At 33.3% G+C, this 25,536-nt stretch overlaps 3 protein-coding genes across 9 annotated transcripts; 1 reads left to right on the top strand and 2 right to left on the bottom strand.

The window, feature by feature from the left end:
• Positions 1–213: 213 nt before the first annotated feature.
• LOC121241917 (putative uncharacterized protein DDB_G0294196) lies at positions 214–763 on the bottom strand. The gene has a single exon (XM_041139775.1). The coding sequence runs from the start codon at positions 746–748 to the stop codon at positions 389–391; it is 360 nt and encodes a 119-aa protein (XP_040995709.1). The 5' UTR covers positions 749–763; the 3' UTR covers positions 214–388.
• An 11,514-nt stretch (positions 764–12,277) lies between these two features.
• On the top strand, positions 12,278–18,181 carry LOC121242923 (uncharacterized protein At1g01500-like). Of its 3 annotated transcripts, none has more exons than XM_041140931.1 (3): positions 12,278–12,676; positions 13,582–14,390; positions 17,637–18,181. In XM_041140931.1, the coding sequence occupies exons 2-3, from the start codon at positions 13,692–13,694 to the stop codon at positions 17,868–17,870; spliced, it is 933 nt and encodes a 310-aa protein (XP_040996865.1). In that variant the 5' UTR covers positions 12,278–12,676; positions 13,582–13,691; the 3' UTR covers positions 17,871–18,181. The 3 variants fall into 3 exon arrangements, with proteins under 3 accessions (XP_040996865.1, XP_040996866.1, XP_040996863.1); XM_041140932.1 differs by having other exon boundaries at positions 12,326–12,699; XM_041140929.1 differs by lacking the exon at positions 12,278–12,676 and adding an exon at positions 12,797–12,949.
• A 1,866-nt stretch (positions 18,182–20,047) lies between these two features.
• On the bottom strand, positions 20,048–23,736 carry LOC121242537 (phosphatidylinositol transfer protein 3). Of its 5 annotated transcripts, XM_041140405.1 has the most exons (7): positions 23,569–23,736; positions 23,396–23,453; positions 22,534–22,642; positions 22,059–22,235; positions 21,880–21,978; positions 21,553–21,798; positions 20,048–20,537 (listed from the first exon to the last, which is right to left on the bottom strand). In XM_041140405.1, exons 3-7 carry the CDS (start codon positions 22,597–22,599, stop codon positions 20,238–20,240), a joined length of 888 nt encoding a protein of 295 aa, XP_040996339.1. In that variant the 5' UTR covers positions 22,600–22,642; positions 23,396–23,453; positions 23,569–23,736; the 3' UTR covers positions 20,048–20,237. The 5 variants fall into 5 exon arrangements, with proteins under 5 accessions (XP_040996339.1, XP_040996337.1, XP_040996338.1 ...); XM_041140403.1 differs by having other exon boundaries at positions 23,396–23,736; XM_041140404.1 differs by lacking the exon at positions 23,396–23,453 and having other exon boundaries at positions 22,534–22,644; positions 23,570–23,736.
• Positions 23,737–25,536: the final 1,800 nt, after the last annotated feature.

The raw sequence follows: 25,536 nt of genomic DNA, 5'->3' as shown, positions 1-25,536 counted from the left end.
TTCAATATCCTTTCCACCTTAAGGAATGGAAAATTAAACAGTATCTACCATTTTGCAGATAATAGTTATTTTTTATCTGATCATGTGGGAAAATCTTGAGCTTGTTTGCTTGTATAGAAAGTGATGTTTACAGACCAAAAACCCAAAGGAAACCAAACTGCAGAAATGATTTTTTAATGGCAAAAAAGCTGAAGATGATGATGATAAGCAGAATTACTACAAGCAATCAATATAAAAAAGCTATGCCCTTTTTCTCTCCTTTTATAACAATTTATATGGGGACAAGAGGGAAGCGAGAAATGAAGAATCTTTTCGATTTATATTCCTTAATTTGCTGGAGATAATAATAAAGAAAAGTGTGGGCTTTATTACTACTCGCAGAGCTCGATCAGCTGCTTTTTCTGGGTCTGCCTTTCCGCCTAGCTCTGCTTCTCTTCTCGGACAAGCCTTCTCCCTTTAGCTGCTGCTGCTGATGCTCAGGCTGTTGTTCTTTCTGTTCTTCATCTCCCGTTTTGACTTTCTTGGATTGACTCTCTGAAGTAGTCTCCTCCTTGGCTTCTCCTGATGCTGGTTTTTCTTCTTTTTCATCTTGGGATTCAGGTTTCTCGATGATCTTGCGCGGTCTTCCTCTCTTTCTAGGGGTCTGAGGCTGAGGCTGAGGCTTTTGCTGGGTTTCATCTCCTGCTGATGAAGCTTCTGCTATTGCTACTGAAAGCGCCTTCGTTTTTTGAGGCTTCTTCTTGCCCATCGATCTTTCGTAATCAATAATAGAGCCACTTGTACAAAGTTCTCTGTTATTATATCCTACACGGGCGCAAAAAAAAAAAAAAAATAATAAAATAAAAAATAAACTTATGGCTATTTAATCCACCAATACATTATAAAAGCAAATCTTTTATGAACCCTGTTGTTCAAATTTATTATTTTTTCTTTGCGTTGAATCTCCGTTGAGCTAATAATGCTATATATAATTGTGAAATACGTAAATATTGTGTAATAGTTTTAAAAAAGAGTAAAATTTATTATTAAAAAATTAAATTTTCATGTGAATTTTATATTTATTCATTTTTTTCAAATGAATTGTGCGGCGCTTGCACACTTCTCAATTAAAAAAATTAATAATGAATCTCATTCTTTTTTTTAAAATGATTACACGACACTTACCTACTCTACAACTGTATATAGTATTACTCTTTCTGTTTATGGTTTACCTTATTCTAAATATGTTGCACTTCATTTGAAAAAACTAGCAAGGCTAAGTTTAAAGATTTTGATTTTAAGTTTGGGTGTTTAGAGGGAAAGAGTGAGATCAAGATCCTCTTAAGTATTTGTCTGAATTTGAGGGTCTTAAGAAGAGGAGAAAAACAGATACATGAAGTGAGTCATACCGTTTTTACTATGGAAAATGTTAAATTTATTTAAGAAAAACTTACAAAAAACTTAATTCTCCACACGTAAGTTATTGATATGATGAAAATCATGAAATTTAAAATTTAAAATTCAAACTTTGAATTAAAAAAAAAAAAACTAACAAAATAAATTTTGTAAGTAAAAGTATTAAGTACATGTAGTACTACACTTTTATTATTCGTTTAATGTAGTCTGAAATATTTATATGACCGACAATAAATATTGTAAGACTACTTCGCATGTCTTAATTTCTCTTTACTTTTTATACACGGGGCCCTAAGTTGGGTAAGAAATATTTTTCCAATCTAGTGAGTAAAGCTACATGGACAACATAAAATGCTGAAAAATTCATATAGGCACTCAGAAATCATTGCAGTAAGTAGTAAAGATTTGCTAGCTGTAGAGTGAATGTTTCGATATTTAGCATTGATTATTTCGTGTTTGAAGTCTCTTTTGCTCATATATCTGAATTTCTCTTGTATCCTCAAATTATTTTTCATTGGTTATATATTTTGTATTTATAGCCTTTGATTCGAAGGATCGTTGTCTATTAGGGATACTTTAAGGGTTATGATGTCAAAGGTTTTAGCAATTAGGTGCGGTTTAGATTGTGAGATGAGATGAGATGGTTTTATATGAAAGTTGAATAAAATATTATTAAAATATTATTTTTTATTATTATTATTATTTTGAGATTTTGAAAAGTTAAATTGTTTATTATATTTTGTGTGGAAATTTGATAAAATTATATTGATGAGATAAGATAAAATTAGATGAAACACTTCTTGTATCCAAACAAAAGATGTAACAATATTATCATGGTTATCACCTCTCATGCATATAATTAATAATCCAATGGATAAATTTACCAAACTATGTATTATCTATATAATTTTTGTTACATCAATTATTTTATTAAATATTATATTATTTATTTATTTAAAAGATACTAAAGTCCTCCAACCATGCATTGTATAACTAGTCATTTTATTTTTACAATTGCTAACTACTCTATTTTTTAATCACTACTAAAACAAAGATAAATCGGTTTCCACTTCAATTCCACTCTCTCATGCATCTCATCCCTATTTAAATTAGAGATTTTTTTAAATAATAAATATGAGTAATATTATATACAATCATGAAGTGTACAAATATCGTTCAGTTGCTTTAAAAAAGAGTGAGGTCCACTATTAAAAAATTATTTTTTTCATGTGCGTCCCATATTTATTCACTTTTTTTAAAGTGATTGTATGGCGCTTGCACACTCATGACTACAACTATCATTTCTTAACAAATATAATGTACAAACTCATAATGTGTGATTTTTTAAGTTGAAGTTTCGCTCCTTTTGAGCCATGTCATCCACACTAGCATTAGATCATGTTTGGATACAAGAAGTGTTTCATCTCATCTCATTTCATCCCATCTCATTATTATAATTTTTTTAAATTCTCGTATAAAATATAATAAACAATTTAACTTCAAATTCCAAAATAAACAATTAAAAAGTTAGAGTACTTCGTTCCTTTTCAATGTAAAGTTTTCATTTACATTGCTTCATCTTCTTTATCTATATCTTATTTATTATAATTAGTAAACGAGTAATTGTCACAATTAAAAAAAAAAACTTTATAATTAAATTATAAGCAGAATTAAAAATTTCCCAAAAGCTTTTTCTTGCATTAGTGATCTTTAAATTTGAATCTTAATTCAAACATGAATTTTTTGGACAATTAAAAGTGAACTAGTGTTCAACTAATTACCAATTGATGACACTAATTAATTATTACATGGTCTTATTCGATATGATAAATGATTTGTACAAATCTCAAATAGATAAGTCTTTGTAAACCTTTGTAAAAAAGTAGACTCTACCTTAAAAAAATGTAAAAAAAATAAAATAAAAAACTATTATTCCTTATTGGTTCCCATTTTCCTTGGTCTAGATCTGTGAGAGATTTTTGCCTATAAGTCTCCCTCTGTGTCGGCGATCTCTTTAGGTTAGAATTTCTTTCACTGCTCTTTGCTTTAACTTTCTTTGACTCTTTGTCATCTTCGCTGAGACTGTTTGGTTGCCAAGAAAGTTGCTAAGGAATGGAAACGAAACTTTTCCACATAGTTTACGTGTCTATTTTTGTGTATTTTTTGAGAGGTGATCTTTATCACGTTGCTTTCACTTTATATGAGATATTGCCCGCATTATGAATAAGTTGACATTTAACAGAATCACTTTTGCCTAGATGTCTGCAATGATGTCTTTCTTGATATTCATTCACCTTTGTTGTTTTGCATGTTGTAGAAAGAACTAGCAATTTTGGAGTTCATCGGCCATCTTTTGGTTGAAACAGTGAATTGAGGATTAGGCTAGTTTTAGGTAATCACATGAATTAGTTTTCATTCTCAAACTAGTAGAAGTGAATTTTCTCTGCATTGTGTGTGCAGTGTGCTTTATATTTCTCTCTCTTTGTTCTTTTAACAATTAAAGAAAATGGAAAAAGTAGGAGAGATATGAGAAAACACTTCTTGTTGACAAATGCCACAATTTATATAGTCGATTTCAAAGAACATAATTAAAAAACTCGTTTGGATATTGAGTTAAGTTGAGATGAGTTGAGTTCTTTATAAATTATAGTGAATTAAAATGATAGAGTGAGTTTTGTAAGGCTCACCTAAGATAAATTTAGATGTATTTAGATATTAAGATGAGTTTAAATATATTTATGATAAATTTAAAAAAGGTTGTGGACCCTACGTGTAAAGAAATTTTGAATTGAGATGAATTTAATAATTTAAAAGTTGAGTATTTAGATATTAGATTTAATTTAAAATTAGTTTAGTCTAAATTCTAAACGGGGCATAGTGTACAAGAGCTAAACCGATAACTTCCGATCGAAAACCAGCAAAAACCTGATCACATGGTGGACCCTAATCCTTTTCTCCTCTGGTTGTGAAAACTTCGTTGGTATCGTAACTACTATAGAATCTATATATAGCCATATGATGTAATAAGTGTGGCCTTTTGAAGTGATTAAACAAGAGAGATTTTGTGTTAAAAACTATTTTGTGTTAAAAACTGCATGTATATATAATAACTAGCGGGGCAAAATAAATGCCTCTTGTCTATTGAAACCACGTCAGTTTGTGTGATTATTTTTATATAATCTTTTTATAGCTATAGCTATCCTCTTGAATATATATATATATATATATATATATCAAGTAATTCTACTCTTACCCTCTTGTGTGTTCTCATTGCAGGCTAGGCAGGGAGGCCGCAGCTGTTTTGAAAGAGCTGGTTATTGTGTGGATAAGCTATTGCAATGCTAGAGCAGCTAAAGTTGACAATCTATATCAGGCCATGCCTTGTATCAATCTGCACTGCAGTGTTTTAATTTGGGCTGATTTTGTTGAATTAGATGTGGAATTGTGAATTGTGGACTTTTTTGTGATGGATATTATTATTGTTTTGGCTAATCGACAGATAATCTAATCTAGAGATATGTTTTGAGTGAAATATAGCTAAATGCAAAATCGCCGTTTGGGTTCAATTGGGAAGTGTGGGGTTCTTTCTTTTTTGTACGAAAGGGAGTGTGAAACTTTTTAGAGAGAGAAAAAAAAAAAAAAAACAAAGTGTAGCCAGATATTTTTTATAGTTTTTTTTAGATAAAAGAGATGTGTTCATTTAGTGGAATTTTAAGCTCAATCACTTGTGTAGGTGGTTCAAACTATAACACGATTAGTTAAGCTGTTGTATCCTGAATGAGACAAAGCAACAGAAAGACTGTTGCATCGGTTCATTTGAGATTTTGTACTCTGCAAAAGACTTAAGTCTTTTTAAAGAAAGTGAGAGTTTCATACCTTATTCCAAACTGGTTTCGATTGAATGTTAATTTTATTGTAATTTATATTATATTATTGTATATTTCACTAACAGTTTATCTACAAAAGAGAAGGTGCTGGTGTCGTAGGTTATGGCTAATCGGGATGCCATGTTCCCACACCTGTGCTGTCATTTTGACGAGGGAAGGAGTTCCCAGTTCCATGGATCCACGACGTGAGCAGTTCAAGATGCAGAAGTTTGCCTACCTCCAAGTATACAGAGGCAGCTAACCACCTCGCTATTCTGATCAGAATCCTGATAAAGTTTCGAAGATGGGGGCTATCATGAAGTGATCACTTACACTTGTATGTCAAATTATGGTAATTTGGTAGTATTACAGGTATTTTAGGGAACAGAACATGAGTAGTCACAGTTGCAAAAGTAAAAGAATTCATAGTAGATAATCAATCACCTTTGTTTATTTGGGTTGTATATTTTGGATATTGTTATTCATTTGGGTAAACTAGCTAGTCTCTACAGGTGGATGTTGGTAGTCCATAAATTGTATTTTATTCATTTGGCTGATAGTAACTCAAAATAATGGCAGTTAAGGGTGCAAATCGGTCGGTTCAATCCGATCTGGTAGTCCATCATTTTTTAAAATCGGACCGGTAGCTATCGGTTTGTTTGGTCTGACCTAATTATTATTTTTTTAAATCAATTAATAAAAAAATTATTTAAAATATTAAATTAAAATTAAGTGACTTATTAATGTAGATTATGTAACTAAATCAATAAAAAAAATATTTTATATGGTCAATGATAATAAATTAGATGACAATTACCTTATTAATTTATATAATTACTATATAATTAACTAATTGATATTATATCTTAATTAATTGATAGAATATTAACAAGTGTTAATAATATATTTAAAATTTTATATTGTTAATGGTGATAGGTTAGATAAAAATTACATAATAAATTGTAAAATTAAATACAAATAATATATATAAAATATATTTTTATTTTTATTTTTCATTAGGTTCGGTGGTCCGAGTGGAAAAACCCTGGACCGAGACTGGACCGAAACTTTTCGATCCTTTAAAAGATGGATCGAGACCAACTGGTCTAAGTCGGTCTCAGTCTCGGTCCGGACCGAAATGACCGGTCCGGTCGATTTCTCTTGTCCAAACCGAATGTTTATCACCCCTAGTGGCAGTCCATAAATTGTATTTGTATAGATGGAAATTCGTGACATGATTTTAGATTTGGCAAAATTAGATGTTATTTTGTACGTTCAATTGTGACAATAGTGACATGTACTTTTTAAAGCAAAAACTATATATAATTTCAATGGAGTTCCTTGGTGATCTTGGCAACCTAAGGATCAGAGGTTTCTCCCACCTCAAAGTTGAACAAGGTGGGGTACCTCGTAGATGAGGCAGAGTCTCCCAAGGGATGGCCTTGGGGGGAGGAGGAACCTCTCGCTCACAAGGACCCTTGAAGAATACTTTAGACTAGTGCCTAGATTTTTTGCCCTTGCCCTCACCTACCAGATCAAAGGAAGCAACGTTAATATCCATGCATTCGGCAGAGGCACAACCCTCATCAGAGCCAGTTCCTAACCCTAATAGGACATCTTCCACTGGCGATGCTATCTCTACCTCGGGAGTGGCCGAGGGAACACGGGGCTCGGCACCCTTAGTCTTGCTCCTCTCCTCAGGAAGACTTGGTGTGTCCTCTTCCTTGTCAATTCCTGTTAATGGTGTAACGGGTTCAGTTTTGAACATATTTTAGAACCAAACTAATATATACTGGTTTTGAGATTTGAAAAACTGATACCGCACCCGTTACTCCCCTAAATTGGTTATTCTGGTTTTACCAGTTCTGATCCGGTTTGGTCCCACTTTTTCAGTATATGATATCGTGTGTATATATATATATATATATATATATTATAGTATATAATAATATAATGATAATATATAGTTATTTATATATGATTTTAAAATTTAATATTATATTAATTAGTAATTTATCATATAATACAAAATTATATATAATATAAAAAATTATATAATTGAAAAATTAAAATATATATATAAACCGGTTCAGTCCAGTGTTAGAAAAAAGAAAACTGGAACCATACCAATTTCAATCGGTTTTAAAAAAAATGGAATTGGTACCGGACCGGACCAAACCCACTTGTTCGGTCCAGTCTGGTTTGGTTTACTAGTTCACCAATTTTTTTCACCCCTAATTCCTATCACCTCAATGGAATCACTAGGAGCAGGAGATAAAGAGACTGACAGAGAGAATCTCTCTAATAAATAATTCATAAGGGAGTTCAGGAGTGAATCAGAAATTCAATCAAAGAAAGCAGGATCTTGAATCGACTCTAGATCTTGGACATACCCAATGACATCCTTCAAGCAGTCAAGGTTTAGTAGAGGAGGTGGTTGGTGGACCTCCCTTCTACCCTCAGGGATGATGAGAATAGCAGTAGGTGTGGAATGCCTCAATGAGGGGGCAACATTATTCCTGTCAATGTGAGTAGAGGATCATAAGCAAGTGGCCTATTGTGTTGTCTCTTGGCCTCAACACAAGGTTTCTTGCCTTTAGGGTTTGAAGGGGTTGGGCCAGCCCTTTCGCAGAGTTGAAAAGGCCTAAGGACAACGAAAGTCTAGACTTTGTAGCCCAAGACATGAGAGTAGTCTGGCATGACCAATGGGGATCACTTATGAACTCAATGAATGTAGATTTTCCTTAACCTAGGTGTAAATCTTGTCTAAGCATGACAATTGCCCCCTAGTGGAAGCTACCTTAAAGGAGTGTCCATTAGGAACAAGACTCTAGGTGGACCAAACAAGGAACTCATGGCAGGAAGCCTCTTAGAGCATCCTCAATAGATTAGCTAAAACTAAAGGACACTTTTGATGCATGTGAAATGAATTTAGATTTTGGCTATTCCATTCACATAAGTCTCAACATTAGAATAGCTATTTTTTCTTTATATAACAATAAAATAATATAAGATAAATTTGGTTTTAGTTATTCACATCAAATCAACACATTGAATTATCCATTTATTTATTATATAGTAATGAGTAATTAATAATTTAAAAATATATTTAATTTTTTTAATTATTAATTTATTTTATTTTATCATGTTTTACCATTCTACCTATTATATATTAATTAGTAATCATATTCTAAACAAAAAAAGAGAAGGCCTGATACCATGCGAGGCCCCCCAGCACATGAGCCGTGCATTAATGGTTTTTCTTTTTTATAAGTAAACTGAAGCCATGCATTAAATAATAGTTAATTAGAAAATATAGACATTTACTTGACAGTAGTTAATTTACTTGAAGCTGTGCCCCCCAAATATCACCTAGTAATATTACTTTCGTTCAACTTGAAAGTATACATGAAAGCAGAGAGAAAAATAAATGATAGAATATACATTTGGTGTATCTACAGTAACTAGCAAATTTGGAAATGATTTTGGTGTTCATTGTAGCTAAAGTCCAAATATTTGAATTTTAGTTAATCCATTGTGATGATATTTTGGGGTTTAATAGTTAAATATGTGATGAATTTAGCTTTTAGTTAATCCATTGAGGATGCTTTGGAAAACTCCCAACCATCTCCAAATACAAAGAAAAACTTCTAGTCTCAGTTTTTCACATGGGAGAACCGAGACTCTAGGTGAATCACTTGATATCTAGTATGAGAGCAGAAGCTGCATTAACTGCCCTTAAAAGTTACAGGATGGGCAGATTTCGCCCCAAAGACAAGTTGAGGACCATGCCCAAGTGCATTCTTACAAGTGTCATCCAGAGACCAACGCGAATGAGAAGACCGAGAGGTGTTTCTAGCAAGATTTTTGGGGGCCATAGAGAATGTGAGACAAGGGATCGAGAAAATAAAGGTAGCAGAGAATAAGAAGAAAGTAGAGCACACAAAGCAAAGGAGAGAAATAAGGGAGAAGAAGGAGAAGAATAAGAAAAAAAAAAGGAAAATGGACAAAGGAAGGTAAGGAAGATAAGGAAGATGGTCAATTGTTATGGGGAGACTAAACGACAAGACATGGGAGAGTCTCAACCAATGGGGAAGTGCCACATGGGTAAATGAAGGAAGGCACGCTGAATAGAATCTTGAGATTCGTGCTGCACGAAACGATGCTTGAAAGTGTCTCAGGGGAGCTGTCGATGCGAACTATGAAAAGCACGCGTGTTTTGGAAAGAGGGTAATGATAAGAATTCAAAAAATAAAATTCCCACTATCACATGTGTGGCGAGAATTTATGAGATAACTATTAGGTCAAAGTGTAAGCTACGGGCAAGAAAATGTCAATAGGTGACCAAAGAGACGTACACGAGAAGTCCACATAACAGAAGGAGAGGGAGGGTTGTATTAAGTAAATGCATTATTTGGGAGATCTGGTGATGAGAATAAGAGTTGTCGTGGTTGACAAAGAGTCATAGTCGATAGGGCTTATCTTGTGAAAGACTCACGTTGATGAAACAGGTCTCGCGGAGACACCTTTCCCGATGAGACACCATCACCTTTTGTGTCGTACTTAAGTAGGGTTGAAAAAATGAACCAGACCAAACCAGTAGATTCGGTCCGATACTGGTTTCATTTTTTTCAAAACCAGTCGAAACCAGTCTGATTTTGATTTTCCTTTTTCTAACACTGGAGAATGGGACCAGACCAATTCATATATATATATATATATTAATTTTTTATATTATATAAAATATTTTTTATATGATTTTTATATTATATATAATTTTTATATATAATTTATATAATTATATGTAAAATAATTTTATATTATATGCTAAATTGCTAATTAATATAACATTAAATTTTAAAATCCTATTATTCATGTATAATAATAATATAATAACATAAAATTAATATAACATTTAATATAACATAAAATTAATTCAATAAATGTTAATATAACATTTGATATAACATCATTGTTAAAAGTTTTAATTTTATAACATAAAATTAATATAATGTAAAATTTTAATCTTAAACATGAACATTTGATCATATGTTATTGATATAAACTATATATATTAAGGATAAACACATTTTATAACATAATAAATTATAATATATATATATTCTTTTTGATAAATATATTTATATACATTTGATTATATTCACTCATATAAAAGTGTATGTAACCATCATATTATCACTAAGTAACCAAGCATATTATCACTAACATATATAATCAAATATATAAATAAGTTAGACACTAAATATTATCACTAGCATATTATCACTAACATACATAATCAAATACTATATTACTATATGATACTATAAAAAATATTACTATATCATTAATAATAACACTAATACTATTAGTAATCCACTATGTATAAATAACTATATAAATCACTATCGTATTAATAGTTATACTAATAATATATCACTATATAATCCACTATATATCACTATAGTATAGTTATACTAATTATATAATCCACTAATACTATACTAAAATCGAAATTGGACTAAACTGGACTAGAACTAATAAAACTGGAAGTATCGATTTAAGAATGTAACCGATGCGGTATCGGTTCTTCAAATAAAAAAAATAGTGTATACCAATTCAATTTTAAAATATGTTAAAAATCATACCGAACAGGACCAATTACAGCCATATACTCAAGGGGATGGTTCCTCCATATGTGCACCTCACCCTCCTCTAAGCATGCATTAGATCTGTCTAGATTCATTCAGAGACGCCGGATTCGTTGACTAACTTTATCATCGGACCTCTCAACAATCCTCATCCATATATTTTGGCATTTGACAGCACAAACAGCCGAAAAAGAAAAATTGTAATCACTAATCGCCGCTAAGCCTTTGCCCACTTAAACCAAAATAAAGGAAAATGGTGGATTAATTCATGTGGATCTTAGATTAGAATCACATATTTAAATATAATTACTTTTTTTTTTTTTTTTTCTAGAGGTTGGTTACAATTGAAGGCTTACTCCCTTGATTGGTTGGTCATTAGATTATCAAAAACAATCTTTAAAGACCATTGAAAAGATTAACAAAAAGAATTATTTGGTCTATATAAAGATTTTATAAAAGTAACATCTTATAAACTAACGTGTCTCTCTATATGAAATATTATATTATAAAGTTAATTTTATTGTAAAATAGATCGACAAGTGTATCACTTTTAAGCCTCGTCAATGTGAAAACTTATTTATAAAATATTTCTGCGTAGATGTAGCAATTCTCCTCAAAATTTTACACTTTACATCATTGAATATCGTAATTTATACATTTCACTATCCGGCTACCAAAAAGCTACGACATGCACACTTTGTTAAGTTTTAATGGTCAGAATTATGTAATTGTAATGTCTTAGTCCCATTAATTTAGGATCTAAAATGTAAAACTAGGTCAACTAGAGAGGATGAAACTAAGTGCATTTTTCTAAAGAGATTTACTACTCATCATTCCACACACCATATATAATATTTATTTTTATTTTTTTGTTTTATTATTTTTAAACTAATTGAATTCTTCTACTTATCATTTATATATCATACATTTGGTAAAAGATAAAAATAAAATAAAATAAAATAAAATATTGTGTGTGATACGTGAGAATGATGAATAGAATTTTTCTTTTCCAAATAATAAAACAAGAAAAATACCCTAGTCATAAAAGGATTACATAAAAGTAATTTTATAAAATGACGTGGGTTGATGTGATTTGTTAAATTATAAAATTAATTTTATTGTAAAATAAATTTAACGGATCAGATATAATCACGTTAGTTTATAAAATTATTTTTATATAATTCTTTTGTTGATTTAGTAATATTCATAAAACAATGACCGATTATCATGTGCTCAACTTTAGAGCCGTTACGTAGCCTCTAAACCTCCGCATCCCTTTCAAAACGCACCGGTCTCCTCCTGAACGCAAATTCCTGCCCGACAATCGGATAAGATCGTAACATTCGGGTCAGAGACGCCCATTTCCTTGCAACATAAGATACCCCGATGTTGAATGCCATATAAAACCCCCCCATCAAATTCAGATCCCTTCACCACACCATTCATTTCATACTTGGGAGACGTACGAATACCTTTTTAGAGATATTGAGATTTCTCCCACCTCGAAATATCTCTCTGAGGCCCAGAGAGAAAAATAAAACATCAAAAAGATGAAAAGATTCCAAAATAAAATAATTGGTGGATTGTTGAAGACTGGGGTCGTCCTTGCATTGCCTCTTGGCCACGAGTTGTGCTTAACGGGAATCGAAAGCTCCAACCTTGACGTCCCGAAAGCGATTTGAGAACTCACTTGCTTTAAGAATCCGATCGTATGGGTGTCAGCTTAGTACCTCAAATTCAGCTTGTGGAAGAAAGATTTTCTGGGTATGTTTTATTTCCGGTGAAAAGTACGTAATTGTTTGTGGTTCTGCATCATTCTAGAGAGCGAGATAGAGATATATTTGGCGACATGTGTGACGCGATACGTACGTTTTATATGATAATAGTCAGCAGCTTTGTTTGGATTTTTTGAAACTATTCCTCTCTCTTTTTTTTCTGTCTCTGTATATCGGATGGCTCTTCAATCTCTTGTTTTTTAAAATGAAGATAGAGAACTGAAATCTCTTTTGGGTGGGCTGTAGATCCCTGGGGTTGCTGGTGAGTACCCTTTTTCTTTCATTTTATAAATCCAAATAATTTGATTTCCTGTTCTATGGTATATTCCTGATATGCTAAAATTCTGAATTTGTTTCATGCTACCTTCTTATTTATCATTTAAACATTTTCTGAGCTTCTTCCTTCGTCAGTTTCTGCTGATAATGAGATCGATTATGAATCGGAATTTCTCTCAGATCCATCTTGTTCTCCGTTTTTCTAAAGATAAAGCAAATAACGTTTTATTCGTCTGGAGCTGAGCAGTGTATTCCTCACTCATTTATTTTATTTGATTTGTGTCGGAGGTTGCTTATTTGTCAGCCACTCAGCCTGCATCCCTTGCAGTTTGTGATTTGGTCTTCATTTTTCCCATATTCTAAGGGTTTCCTATAGTTGGGGTTCCCTTTTTTTCGCTGTGATCATTGGCATAGCAAAGACGAACTTTATTTAGCTTTATTCTGTTTTTCGTAGATACTGACACCTGTTGTTTTTTTTCTCCTACTTTCATCTTTTTAATCGGACCCAGAGAGAGAGAGAGAGAGAGAGAGAGAGAGAGAGCGCGCGCAAAGTTTTTTTCTTTTTGTTTCCTGTGTGCTTATCTGAATAACAGAATTCTCTGTTTATTTCTAAAATAGGTTTTTCACCGGCATTCTGATTCCAGCTTGAATATTTCCTGCAATGTTATCCTCATTTTCTTAGTTAATATTATTGGAGGGATTATTAGTGAAGATCAAGCTTCTGAGCAATGGTGGGTCCTTGTGCAACAACATTGAGCAATGGTGAAGCGGCCAATCATAGCCTTCAAATTATTAGATACCAGCCCTTTACCAAACTCTCATCGCCTTGGTTTGATTTGAGAGTCTTCTACGTGAGGATAAGCCATTTACATGTTGACGACTCAACCCCTGACTTTTTCACTCTGAATCATATTCCTCTGAGCCCTGACACCCATTTGGAAGTCAATGGTACTAGAAGTAGCAGTTACTCTGATGGAGTCCCTTCTCTTCTTAGAAGGGATCGAGTAGATAGGAAATCAGAAGAAGCCACGTTTGTGGGCACAGATAGTATAAGGTTGACCGGAAGTGTGAAATTTGAGGTTTTTGATAAAGAAGATCTCATTCTCTCTGGAGTTTTGGAGATGTCTAATAGCGATGGTTCTATGGGGGAATCAAAAAGCAGTACCAAGCAGTGGAACATGAATTGTAAACCAGCTATCACTGCCGGTACCAGATTCTTAAAGGGGAAACAACTTGGTGGCCCTGAATTTCCGACACCAACAATTGAGGTTTATGTCGCAGGTTGCTTCTCTGGAACACCCATCATCTTAACCGAGACTTTACAGCTTAGTTTTCGAAAGAAACACAACAGGAAAGGCATGTTGGATGCAATTCCTGAACATGAGGCTGCTGAATCCCAGAAAAATGTGTCCCCTGAAGATCTGCAGGTAATTTTTGGGGAACATGTTTTATATTTGAATTCACATTTCAGAAGTTCCCTTTGTTTATCTGGTTTCAATTTGTTGGCACTCATTCAGTGCTTTAGTACAGCGCTGGTATTTGCATGTTTAGGGAGAGCCAACTCTTTTACAGTTCTTTTAAGGTTTTCTAATCCATGGAGAGAGACTAAACAACCCTTTCATTGCGGGGAACTGGTTGCTGTGATCCAAATCTACAGTGTGGTGTAGAAATTATGTTTGATTGGTCCTCAAGGCCACCTATGTGCTTCCTGTGCTGAAGTATGTTTCTTGTTACAAAAAGCCAATTTTTGTTATACTTGATGTGTCTGGGACGGCAAAGAGAATCTTATCTTAGAAACTTATAAAAAAAAAAAAAAGAATCTTATCTTAGAAGGTGTCATGGGGGTATGGGCAGGGCACAGGTAGCATCCAATTACCTTTTTTCTTTTATGTTGCATTGTTTTCCATGCCCATCTCCTGACATGATCTAGTTTCCATGGGCCTCATCCCAATGCCACATGGAGCATGGTCTGCACATGTGGGGCCCACTCCAATGTTGGGTAGTTTTGTTTCATAAGCATCTAAGGCTAGCCAATAATCTTGTTTCGTGTTTGGATGTCCTTGAGAGATAACACATCTTGTATGTCATTGGCAGGTGTCTTTTTCTTATAAAAAAATTTGTAGTCATTAATGCACACAGAATTAGTTGAGTCCTGGGATCTTGGACTCGGACTTTCCATAGTCTATATTGAACAGAAACAAGGGAATACTCTTTGGCTGTCAGATGTATTGAATGTTTCTTGAACTTAATTAACCAGAGGATGGGTGAAGACTTTTGTATTTTTTTTTTTAATATTTAGATAGTTTTGTTTCTCTGCTTGCTATATTAATTCTTTTCCTTCACCTCATTGTCCTTCAGTGAAGGAAAAAATGCCTCTCTGTGAGGAACTGCTATGATATAGATATCTGCAACTTTTCTCCTAACATGAAAGAAATAATTTTATAGGTTTTATTGGGTAGCTGTCATGAGTTTATCATGTGCACTTTCAAGATTCTCTCCTTCATTCTGTTAGAATTTGCAGATCTTAGTGCACGGGTGGGCTATGTGCATAGGGGGATGGGGGGCTAAGTTTATACTGAGTTAAGACAAATTTGACTTCAACGTTTTAGATTTATGTCAGTTTTGAAACGCTTATATTTTTATTCCCTTTTTTAAGAGTTATCTTTACTTGTTTTCAGTAAGAGTTTAACTTTGAACTGGCCCGGGCATAAAACTACCTTTATGCACACTGATTGGAAGCCGACACACAGATTTCCATTGATTTTTCAGAAAGCTAGAAGCATCCAATGCATCCCCAAAAAGAGTCACTGATTTACCTTGATTTTACAGTCCCCATTATCATCCTTGCTCCCATCGCTCCCCATCTCCTGTCTGTTGCAATGCTCACTTCCTTTATCTTTCTTGTTCCTTCATTTCAGCACTTAATTGTATAGCTCTCTCTCTATCTGAAATAAACTTTAATTGGCTGAATCTTTGTATTGGACATCTGTCTCTTTAAGCCAAACTAAGAGAATTGGCAATATCTGATATATAAACTTGAATATTGATATCAGAATGCTTCAAAAGATGAAGTGTTTATTCCCCTTCAAGTACAAATTCAAGACTAAAGAGAAAAGATCCATCCATGGTTGAAAAACCTAGGCAAATCTGGTGAAGGGTTTCTTTTGAAAACCACAGAAAATCAGTTCTCGATGATTTTCAATTTCTGAAATTTGGGTGGATTAAGATCTCATTGTCATTGGGTTTTATTTTCATTGTCGTTTGGTTTGGGATGCAGCAAGAAGCAGATTTTTTGAATTTTTCAATCAATAACGTCTTGTATCTTGCAAGTTACTTACTTTTTTCTTTTCATTTACCATTAACATCATATCTAAATTTTAGAGGTATCTCTTGTACTCTCCTACACTCCCATGGACCCATAGTCCTCTCCATTTCCCTTAAACATATAGCATCCATGAAGTGTAAGACAATGGCAGTTGTCATTTAACTTACCAATCTAATCATTTTTAAAAATACAATGACCAAAATACCCAATGTTTAATACTAAATAATAACTATCCTTCTTAAGTGAAATGGAGATGCTGAAAAAAAAAAGAAAAAAAAGTGAAATGGAGATTATCTTATTCTGACTGAAACGCTTAAACCCTTGTCTTCTCTCTGTTTAAATTGTTCTCGCTTAATTTCCATCGTAATATGAAATCTTTCATCTTGTGCCAATACAATTTTTTTCTCCATAGTTATAATGCTTCGGAGCTTTGATGAAAACCTCTACAAAATTTTAGTTTGGATCCATCTTAAATCTCCTAAATACTAGAATCTCTTAGATACTTTTCTTTGGCAGCTGCATGAAATTTTCATGTTCTATTCAGGGGGTTACATCTCAAAAAATATATGTTTTTTTCCTTGGTCTTAAAGAATATATGTTTGCTTTTGAATATTAATATTCATTGTAAATCAATCCTTAGTATCATTATTGTGCTTGTAATTAATAATCTATTCCTGTAATTGTACTCTTGATGATGATATGGAGAATGTTTAAAAGACATGGTGGGTTTAAATATTATGTGTCCTTACCACCTATGTTTTCTTTAATTGTTCCTTGTCTGGATTTACTGAGTTATTTTCATCATGGGACGTTAGTGCGATCAATTAGACAAAAGATGGTATATGAGCTATTATGAACATTTAAGTGTGTTTTCTTGTGTCACGTTATTTTTAAGAAATAGTTCCTGTTACTTCTTGTGTTTCTGCATCGTGGATCATCACTATACTAAATCATCGTATTAATGACCCCGTGAACTTTTTATGACTGGTGATAAGTAGCTGTAGATTAGAATGTCTACTTGGGCGTGGTCCTGCTGTTTTCTTCTGTCTAGTGTTGCTTATATGACATATTTTAACAAGAAAAAGGCTAACCCGATTTGGTGTAAACCACCAATTAGGCCGTTTTCATTTAGCATTTTAGCTTTTGCTGGAGCATTAGGTTGTGGCTCACATAGAAATGAGAGATTTGCTTAACCCTTACATGTTTACAGCAAACCCGTCTAGCTTCTAGGGCTTTCATGAAGGGATAAGCTTGTTATAATTTATATGTTTTTTATACTTTACATGTGTACTCTTTCAGCCTGTAACTCGACTGCCATAACACCAATTGTTGTTTTTTTCAATTGTAGATGGCAGAATACAGAAACTACAAACCAGAAAATGAAGATTACTACAGTAGTAACCCGTATTGGAGAACGGAGTACATAGATGGTGAAGATGGTGAACTGTCCTGGTTCAATGCAGGTGTGAGAGTTGGTGTTGGGATTGGGCTTGGCGTTTGCCTTGGAGTTGGTGTAGGAGTCGGGTTGCTAGTTCGTACTTACCAATCGACTACGCGTAACTTCAAAAGGAGGCTCATCTGATCCCCTCCCCCTCACCTTTCCCCTCAAAATCCAAAATGCAGCTAACTTTGTCATTTCACCAATGTGCAGGTCTGTTTGATATGCATTTTTCATTGCAGCTTTTGACAAAGTATTCCTGTGTAGCTAGCTAAAGGACGGTGTTGATTTTGCCTCCATAAAAGTTTAGTGAAAAGTTTGTTTAGAAGGGTATGACAGATAACTAGTTCCTGAGAATCGGAAGAATGACTGTTTGTTGTGTGGTTCACAAGGCTATACATACTGAAGCTTATGTGACTTTTGTACCCTGTAAATAAATTTCTTTGGCATGGACATGGATACGGAGCATTTTCATATTCTGAAAAGGGAAACTCTAGTATTAATGCCACCTTAATTTCTTGTTTTCACTGTTTAATTGCTCTCTGCAGTGTGGATTTAAAAAGAGCAGCTTAAGATCATAATATGTAATCGAGTTGGGAGTTTGAACTTTGCGATGATGAACACAAAGCATTCACATTCATGTTCAAGCATATCCAAGCGTCTGTATTTTTACATTCAATTGATGTCTTTTTCAGAAATGATAGTTGTAATCGTGAGTATACAAGCACCGCAAAATCATTTCGAAAAAAGTGAATAAATACTAGATTCACATGAAAAAAAAGAATTAATTTTTTAATAATGGACTTAACTCTTTTTTAAAACGACTGTACGATGTTTGTGCACTCCTCGACTACATATAACATTACTATTTTCGTAATCTAATTTACCACTTCCAAAGCTGTTTAAGATTGTCTTTTTATAGATGTTGACATTTAGGCTTTTCAACATCACATTAAGATAGAAACATTTATATCCTTCTTGTCAAAAGAATTTCCTAGTTTTGCACCTCTATATGGTTTTGCAACAATTGAAACAACTTGGTAGGTTGTTCCATAATTCATTATTGTCATCCATCGGAGAGAAATTACACGGCCGGCGGGCGCCAATCGCGACCCATATATCGATCTATACTAGACTTGAGTATGTGAAACAGACCTAGTTACCAATATTTGAGATTCAATGAAGAGAAATCAACCATCCTCCAATTGTTAGCGTCCTTGGGTCGATATGAACCAACCCCCAGAAAAATAATTTTTCTAGGTTCACCCAATGAATCATAATAATAGAAAAAGGAATTTCTTTGGCTATCATCACTGCATAAATTTGGAAGGATTACCATTTAGGGAGTTTTACTGCTTTTCATTCGAAAAGAATATTTATTAGTTTTTTTCAGCTCATATCAGTTTTCTAACAAACAGATTCATAAAGATTGTTTAATTTTCTTCATTCGTGCTGTTTGGATAGCGAGTTGAAATAGAAGTTAAAAGTTAAATAAAATATTATTAGAATATTATTTTTTTAATATTATTATTGTTTTAGATTTTGAAAAAGTTGAATTGCTTATTATATTTTATATGAAAATTTGAAAAAATTGTAATGATGAGATAAAATGAGAAGAAATAAAATACTTTTACTATCCAAACGGGCCTTAGGCTTAATATAGAGGGTTCTTTGTTCCTCTCTTCCACTCACAGAGTTTTCTTATCATAACATATAAACAGAAGGAGAGACCAAGGGGTTCAACTATACTTCCAAAATCAAGGTACTGATATTTACACTATCTTAAAAGGTTTGTTTCTTGCAATATTGATCCATGATTAACTATTGAAATTTAATCCCATTTAAACCCGAACTCTAAATCCTAAAAAATAACATAATTATTATAAAAATAATAATAAATACTTAATTTTATCTAAACAATTAATATAGGGTTAAGATTTTACACAACCACTGTCTTAAGGAGAGAGGAAATGGCGGTGCATCGGCGGCGTTCCTACTCAAACTCTAAGGCCCAGAATGGGAGAGAGAGAAGCACAAATTGTGGGACCTATAGCATTCATAGATATATATTTCTCATTAGGCATTATGTGCTCAATAAATGCTATAGAACCCACTTCATATGTCTATCTTTCCCACTCTCAACCCTAAAGTTCGGATAGGAACTACTCTTAAGGAATCCAAACCCATGGTTAATTTCACATAGGATGCAACATAAAAGAAAGTTATTACAGGGATAAATCAGAAAGAAACCCATCATCTGTTTATTTTAGTTTCATATCTTTGTTTCAAGGAAATTTTAGAGGGTGATATCAGCATTAAGATAAAAGTATACATGGGCAAAATTCCCCGTTATAAATAGTATGCAGTTAAGATTGCATCAGTTTACCTTAACATGGAACAGCATTTATGGCTGCTCTGAGTTGAATAAAGACTAGTTCTTTTAGTCAAGAATCATTCAGGCATAGATAGAATGTTTAAAACTCTATTACGAATACAGGAAGGCTACCTCGCTCATCCGGCCAGTGGTGCAAGACACACTGGCTCTGGAGCCACCTCTGCTCCAGAATATCCATTTCCAGCATGTTGTAGCTTGTTTTCAAATCCCCACAAGGCAGCGGATTTGGCATCGTCCTGAGTCATTTGTCTAGTGAACTCCTCATGGTCATAATTTAGCATGGCTTTTCCCCCAAACTCTTTAGGAAGATTTTCCTCGTCGAAATACGACCTCATGAGCTCCACACTATCATTATTTTTAGGGTACACAAACTTCACTTTCTGGAATGTCTTGGCCTCCAAGAAGTACTTGACAATCTGAAAGCATGAAGCATGGAAGCATAGCAAGTTATGAATCAGAAACCATTCTCTTTAAAAAAAAAAATGTTATGTATCAGAAAAGCAGAATCTTACATGATTAAAAAACAGAAAGGTAACCAGAATTTAAGAACTCTTGGTCAAAGTCTATCTTGTTGTTCTGCATGATTACTACGATTATCTCAGCAAGTTCATCTTATGTTTTCAAACTTCTAAGGCTAAAGAGGAGCATAAGGGTGCTTCACGTAAGGGTGGCAGGGAAGCAGCGTGCAATAGAGTGTTAACAAGGATATTTGGAACTTTTAGTGCATAGAAGCATTTTTTTTTTTTTTTTTTTGGATGTAGGGGAACCTCTCCAAGGCAGAACCCTTTGGACCCACCCCTGCAGAATAAACGCTGGTCCCGTGCACCGCACCCTCAGAAGTTTCCCTACACGGAACTGGTTAAATCGCTGGCTTTTTACTAGGGAGTGTGGCCCCAAAGGATTGTTTACAACTATGAGGTGTTGAGCCTTGGACCTTCAAGGAAGTAATATCCCAAGAACAAGGCCTTCACCACTTGGGCCAACCCCTTGGGGTTCATAGAAGCATATGTTTGTAGTGCATTCAAACTATGAAGCAACTTGGTCTAAAAAGGGCCTATGTTTAGCCAACAAATAACATTCATTCTCCCCTATCTTCATATTCAAAGATGTGGTGAGTAGTCTTAAACCTAATTAAAAAATCAACACTCCAAGAAAATTGACCTGGGTTCAAGTCACCATGTCTGGTAAGGAAACACCCCCTAGTTGTGGAGAAATTTTTAAATGCTTTAGTTTCGTAGTGCATAAAGCACATTTTAAATTGGTTTCTACTATCAACATCAACTATATGGGCCTCTTCTGCACCAGGGATCACATCAAAATGGTTGGAATCTTCTTGCTTAGCATGTATTCATCTACCTAATTTCAATTATAGTCATCATTTTGCCATTCATTGATGAAGCAGAATGCACTCAGGGAAAGCAGAACACAAACCTTCCAAAATGCCTCAAAAATCCGTGGTGGATTGTACAGAAATGCTATGCCTAGCCTCTCAGGATAGTGGTTCTGCAAAATATTGACAGTATCTCGAGCAGATTTAACGGGCACAGAGTTGCTTATAGACCACCCAGTGAAGTCTATCAACCATGACATCTGTTCTTGACCCTCTGGAAGGTTAAGAATGGCGTTCTCTATGAGATAAACTAGATGTCGCATCTGATTGTCTAAAGATTTAGTGTTCTGCAATAGTTGTAGTAGCGTTAATTTCTAAAACCTTTAAGCACAACAAAATAAGCAGTGCTGAATAAATAAATACTCTACCTGCATTCCAGGTCTCAAAATTAGAACGGTCCTCCCATGTCGGTCATGAAAATTTGCTCTGTATACTTTTCCAGTCTCACCCTCCATTGCAACTTCATTCTGGCAACAAAATTGTAACATAAGTGTCACCTGTCATCAGTATTAATTTCTGACTTTGTGGAAAATTAAAACCAACATACCCACTGGATTTCCTCGGGTTTATAGGTTGATCTCCAATTGAGTGTCTCTTCCAACATTTTCTTTGATTTGTCTACATTCCAGTTCCGAGCTTCCAAATATCTTTTATAGCATGCAACAGTGCAATACTGTAAACTACGTCCAGATAGGGGTCCGATTGCAGTCTTAAGTTCATTGACCTGCAAGTACAATAATCACATCATCTATATTGGCGAGTTAACCAAAAGATATTATTTGTGAGGAGCTTCAGAAGTACTTATCAATGATATGAAAAACAAATTAGCTCTCTTTTCACATAATCCCCTACCGAACGTGTCACTGAACCAAATAGAACAAGGCTATATAGATAAAGCTAAAACATGAAGAAAAACCCATATTCTCCAAAAAATTTCAGGATCAAGTAAAAACAGCAAGGAGCTCAATATTGGCAAATGAAGTTAATGTATTCATAACTACATAAATTCCAACTTACACTACCTTTAACTCAGGCTGCAGCTGATCATTCTCCTGATCATGATGAGAATTTTTCCAACGACCAAACATGGCTACTGGTAGTTCAATACCACAACTTTAAACCAAGATTAACCTACAAAATTAAACAACATTACATAAGACACTCAATTCTAAATCAGCTTTAAAGGAAACTGCCCACTCAACAGTCTGGTGAACAGAACAAAAAAGGCATGAGTCATAGGACCCATCTGAAAGATATTTATTATTGTTTATGAGTTAGGAAATCCATTGAGATATGTACAAGAGATCTTCTGTCTTCACTTTTAAGTAAGTACCAGATCACATCAACTCAAGGGATGATAAAAAGTAAGTAATTATCATATGACTAGTAAAAACACTATCACGCAAATTGTACCTTATATCAACTGATGAAGCATGAGTTTTCCCTGAATACTAATCGTTGCCGTTAATACAATTATAATTTTTATTACAATAATGACACTGTCACTCAAATTGTATGGTGCATCAACAGATGAAGCATGATCCACACCCACCAACGTTTTCAAAAAAGAAAGAAAGACCACAAAAAAAAAAAAAAAGGAAATCCGCGCGAACCCGTTCTCATTCAAAGAAGAAAAACTGCAGTAGGTGTTTCTTTCTATGTTCGCAAAACGAAGCCATATAAACGAAATCAAAGAGCACAGGATGATACTTTCCACTTAATGTAATAGGAAGAAAAAAACATTGCTTTCCACTTATTTGAGGCGGGAGGAGTCTCATGTTTCTGATGAGTTGATTATCAAGAGTTTTTCCTTGTTTTCTCAGAAACAACAGAGATTTAGAGGAAACTGTGACAAAAATTCGGAACAATAACAACAATACATACAAGATCTCCAAGTGCGCATAAAGAGCAGCTCCATCCACTAAGACCAACAAAAATCTGAAAAGAGAAAATCCACAGACATCACAAAGAACAAACATACAAGCGGATTTTTTTCATAGAAAATAGAACAAAACCAGGCATATAAAAGCGCACACAAGGTGAAGAAAACTGGGCGTTCCTCCTCCTCCTTTACAAGAGAGAGAGATGGGTGAATTTCTTCACAGAAATGACATGGGATTTCAACGATGGAGTGTGGATCGGACCAGCGAGAAGATGGTGGAAAAGTCAAAGTGATCAGTCTGCAAGCGTGTCTTGGTCCTTGGAGCTACTTTTGTTTTCTCCCTCTGTGGCTCTTGCGGCAGCTTGCGCGAGATATTTCTTTTACTTATTTATTTTCGTAGTTTTTTTTTTTTTTTTCCTGTAATGTCCGTACGATTCGCAGACGATGCTAAAGACACCGGACTGTTATATATATTTCTACAGTGACAGCCCCTCCCATCGACTGACATGTCTGACTCACGTGTGTGGAAAGAACATTATTAAGAGGCAAAAAGTAGGGTTCGACTTTTCTGTCCAGTGTCCACTTTGTCAGTGCACGTGTTTTGCCACTCTGAGTTACTGCCAAACACGTGTTTTTCTTTTTTTTTTTTTTCTTTTTCAAATGCAATTAATTCAAAAATTCCTACTTTTTGTTTTATATATATATATATATAATAATAAAATTTATAATTATTTTATATCAAAGATGATGAAAAAATTTTAATTAAAAACTAAGATGAATACATTGAATAGAATTTCTTTTTCAAGTGACAACAAAGAACATCACTTTGCATTTATAAAAATATGATGGTAAATTTGGTCTTATTAGAACATCTATATTGGTCTATGCATATGTATATGTAAAGTTATATTTACATAATATGACCTTAAAATCATCTACATTAGCTTATGCATATCCAAATATTTAGTTAGTTATGAACAGTGCTTATCTAAATTTAGATAATTACTATTCACTCTACAAAATATATTTTAATCATTATTTATCTCTCCTCTCACTCTCTTTTACAATTATTTCCTTTTCTCCCTCCTTCAACAACACATCAAATCTTCACTTGCACATTCATTTTATTATTATAATATATTATATATTTTTTTTTCATTTTATTATATTCTTAATATAATATATAAAAAATTAGATTTTTTATTATTGTATTTGTATTATTAATGTCAAATGTATGTAGTGGATGCTAATTGCAAAATATATATAAAAAATTGATTTTAGCAAAAAATTAATAATAATAAAATATAATTATTTTGTCTCAAATATGCATAAACCAGTGAAAATTTTGCTTGAATGGCAAATTGATTATGCAAAAGATATGGTTTTGCATATGCATATGTATAGACTAATACTAATGCTCTAAGAATAAATTCATTTGCAATTGTTTTTAGAAATAACATTCGCATGAGTTATTTAGAAATCGAATTATCAACATGGCCGAATTACAAATTATCACACATTGGAGATCAGTTTTGTTTATTTTTGCAGATGAGATGAGATGAAATTAGTTCAAAAAAAAGTTTAAAATTGAATAAAATATTGTCAGAATATATTTTTTTAATATTATTTTTGTTTTGAGATTTGAAAATGTTGAATTGTTTGTTTTATTTTTTGTAAGAATTTGAAAAAAATATAATGATTAGATGAGATGAGATGATATTATTTGTGAAAACAAACGAGACCAAAAAAGAGAATATATATTGTATTGCTAAAAAAATGGCATATTCAAGAATCATTACATGTATTCTCTAAAAAATGAAAAATAAAGAATCATTACATGTCAAGAAAAATTATGGATTGGAGAAATCACAAGTTGCCCAATTTGGGTATTTTTCCAAAAGTGCCAAATTTGTAATAGAATCATTACATGTCAAGAAAAATTATGGATTGGAGAAATCACAAGTTGCCCAATTTGGGTATTTTTCCAAAAGTGCCAAATTTGTAATAGATAAGGGTCCAGAGAGACCTTATTTTATGCAAGTGTATGTCTTTGACCTTATTGTATGTTTTATATCATGTTATGTTTCCTATTTTATTTCTAAATTCATTTGCAATTGTTTTTAGAAATAACATTCGCATGAGT

This window comes from Juglans microcarpa x Juglans regia, chromosome 8D, assembly GCF_004785595.1.
Source record: "Juglans microcarpa x Juglans regia isolate MS1-56 chromosome 8D, Jm3101_v1.0, whole genome shotgun sequence".
Taxonomy (NCBI): Eukaryota; Viridiplantae; Streptophyta; class Magnoliopsida; order Fagales; family Juglandaceae; genus Juglans; species Juglans microcarpa x Juglans regia.
This window is presented reverse-complemented; position numbering and strand designations above follow the sequence as displayed.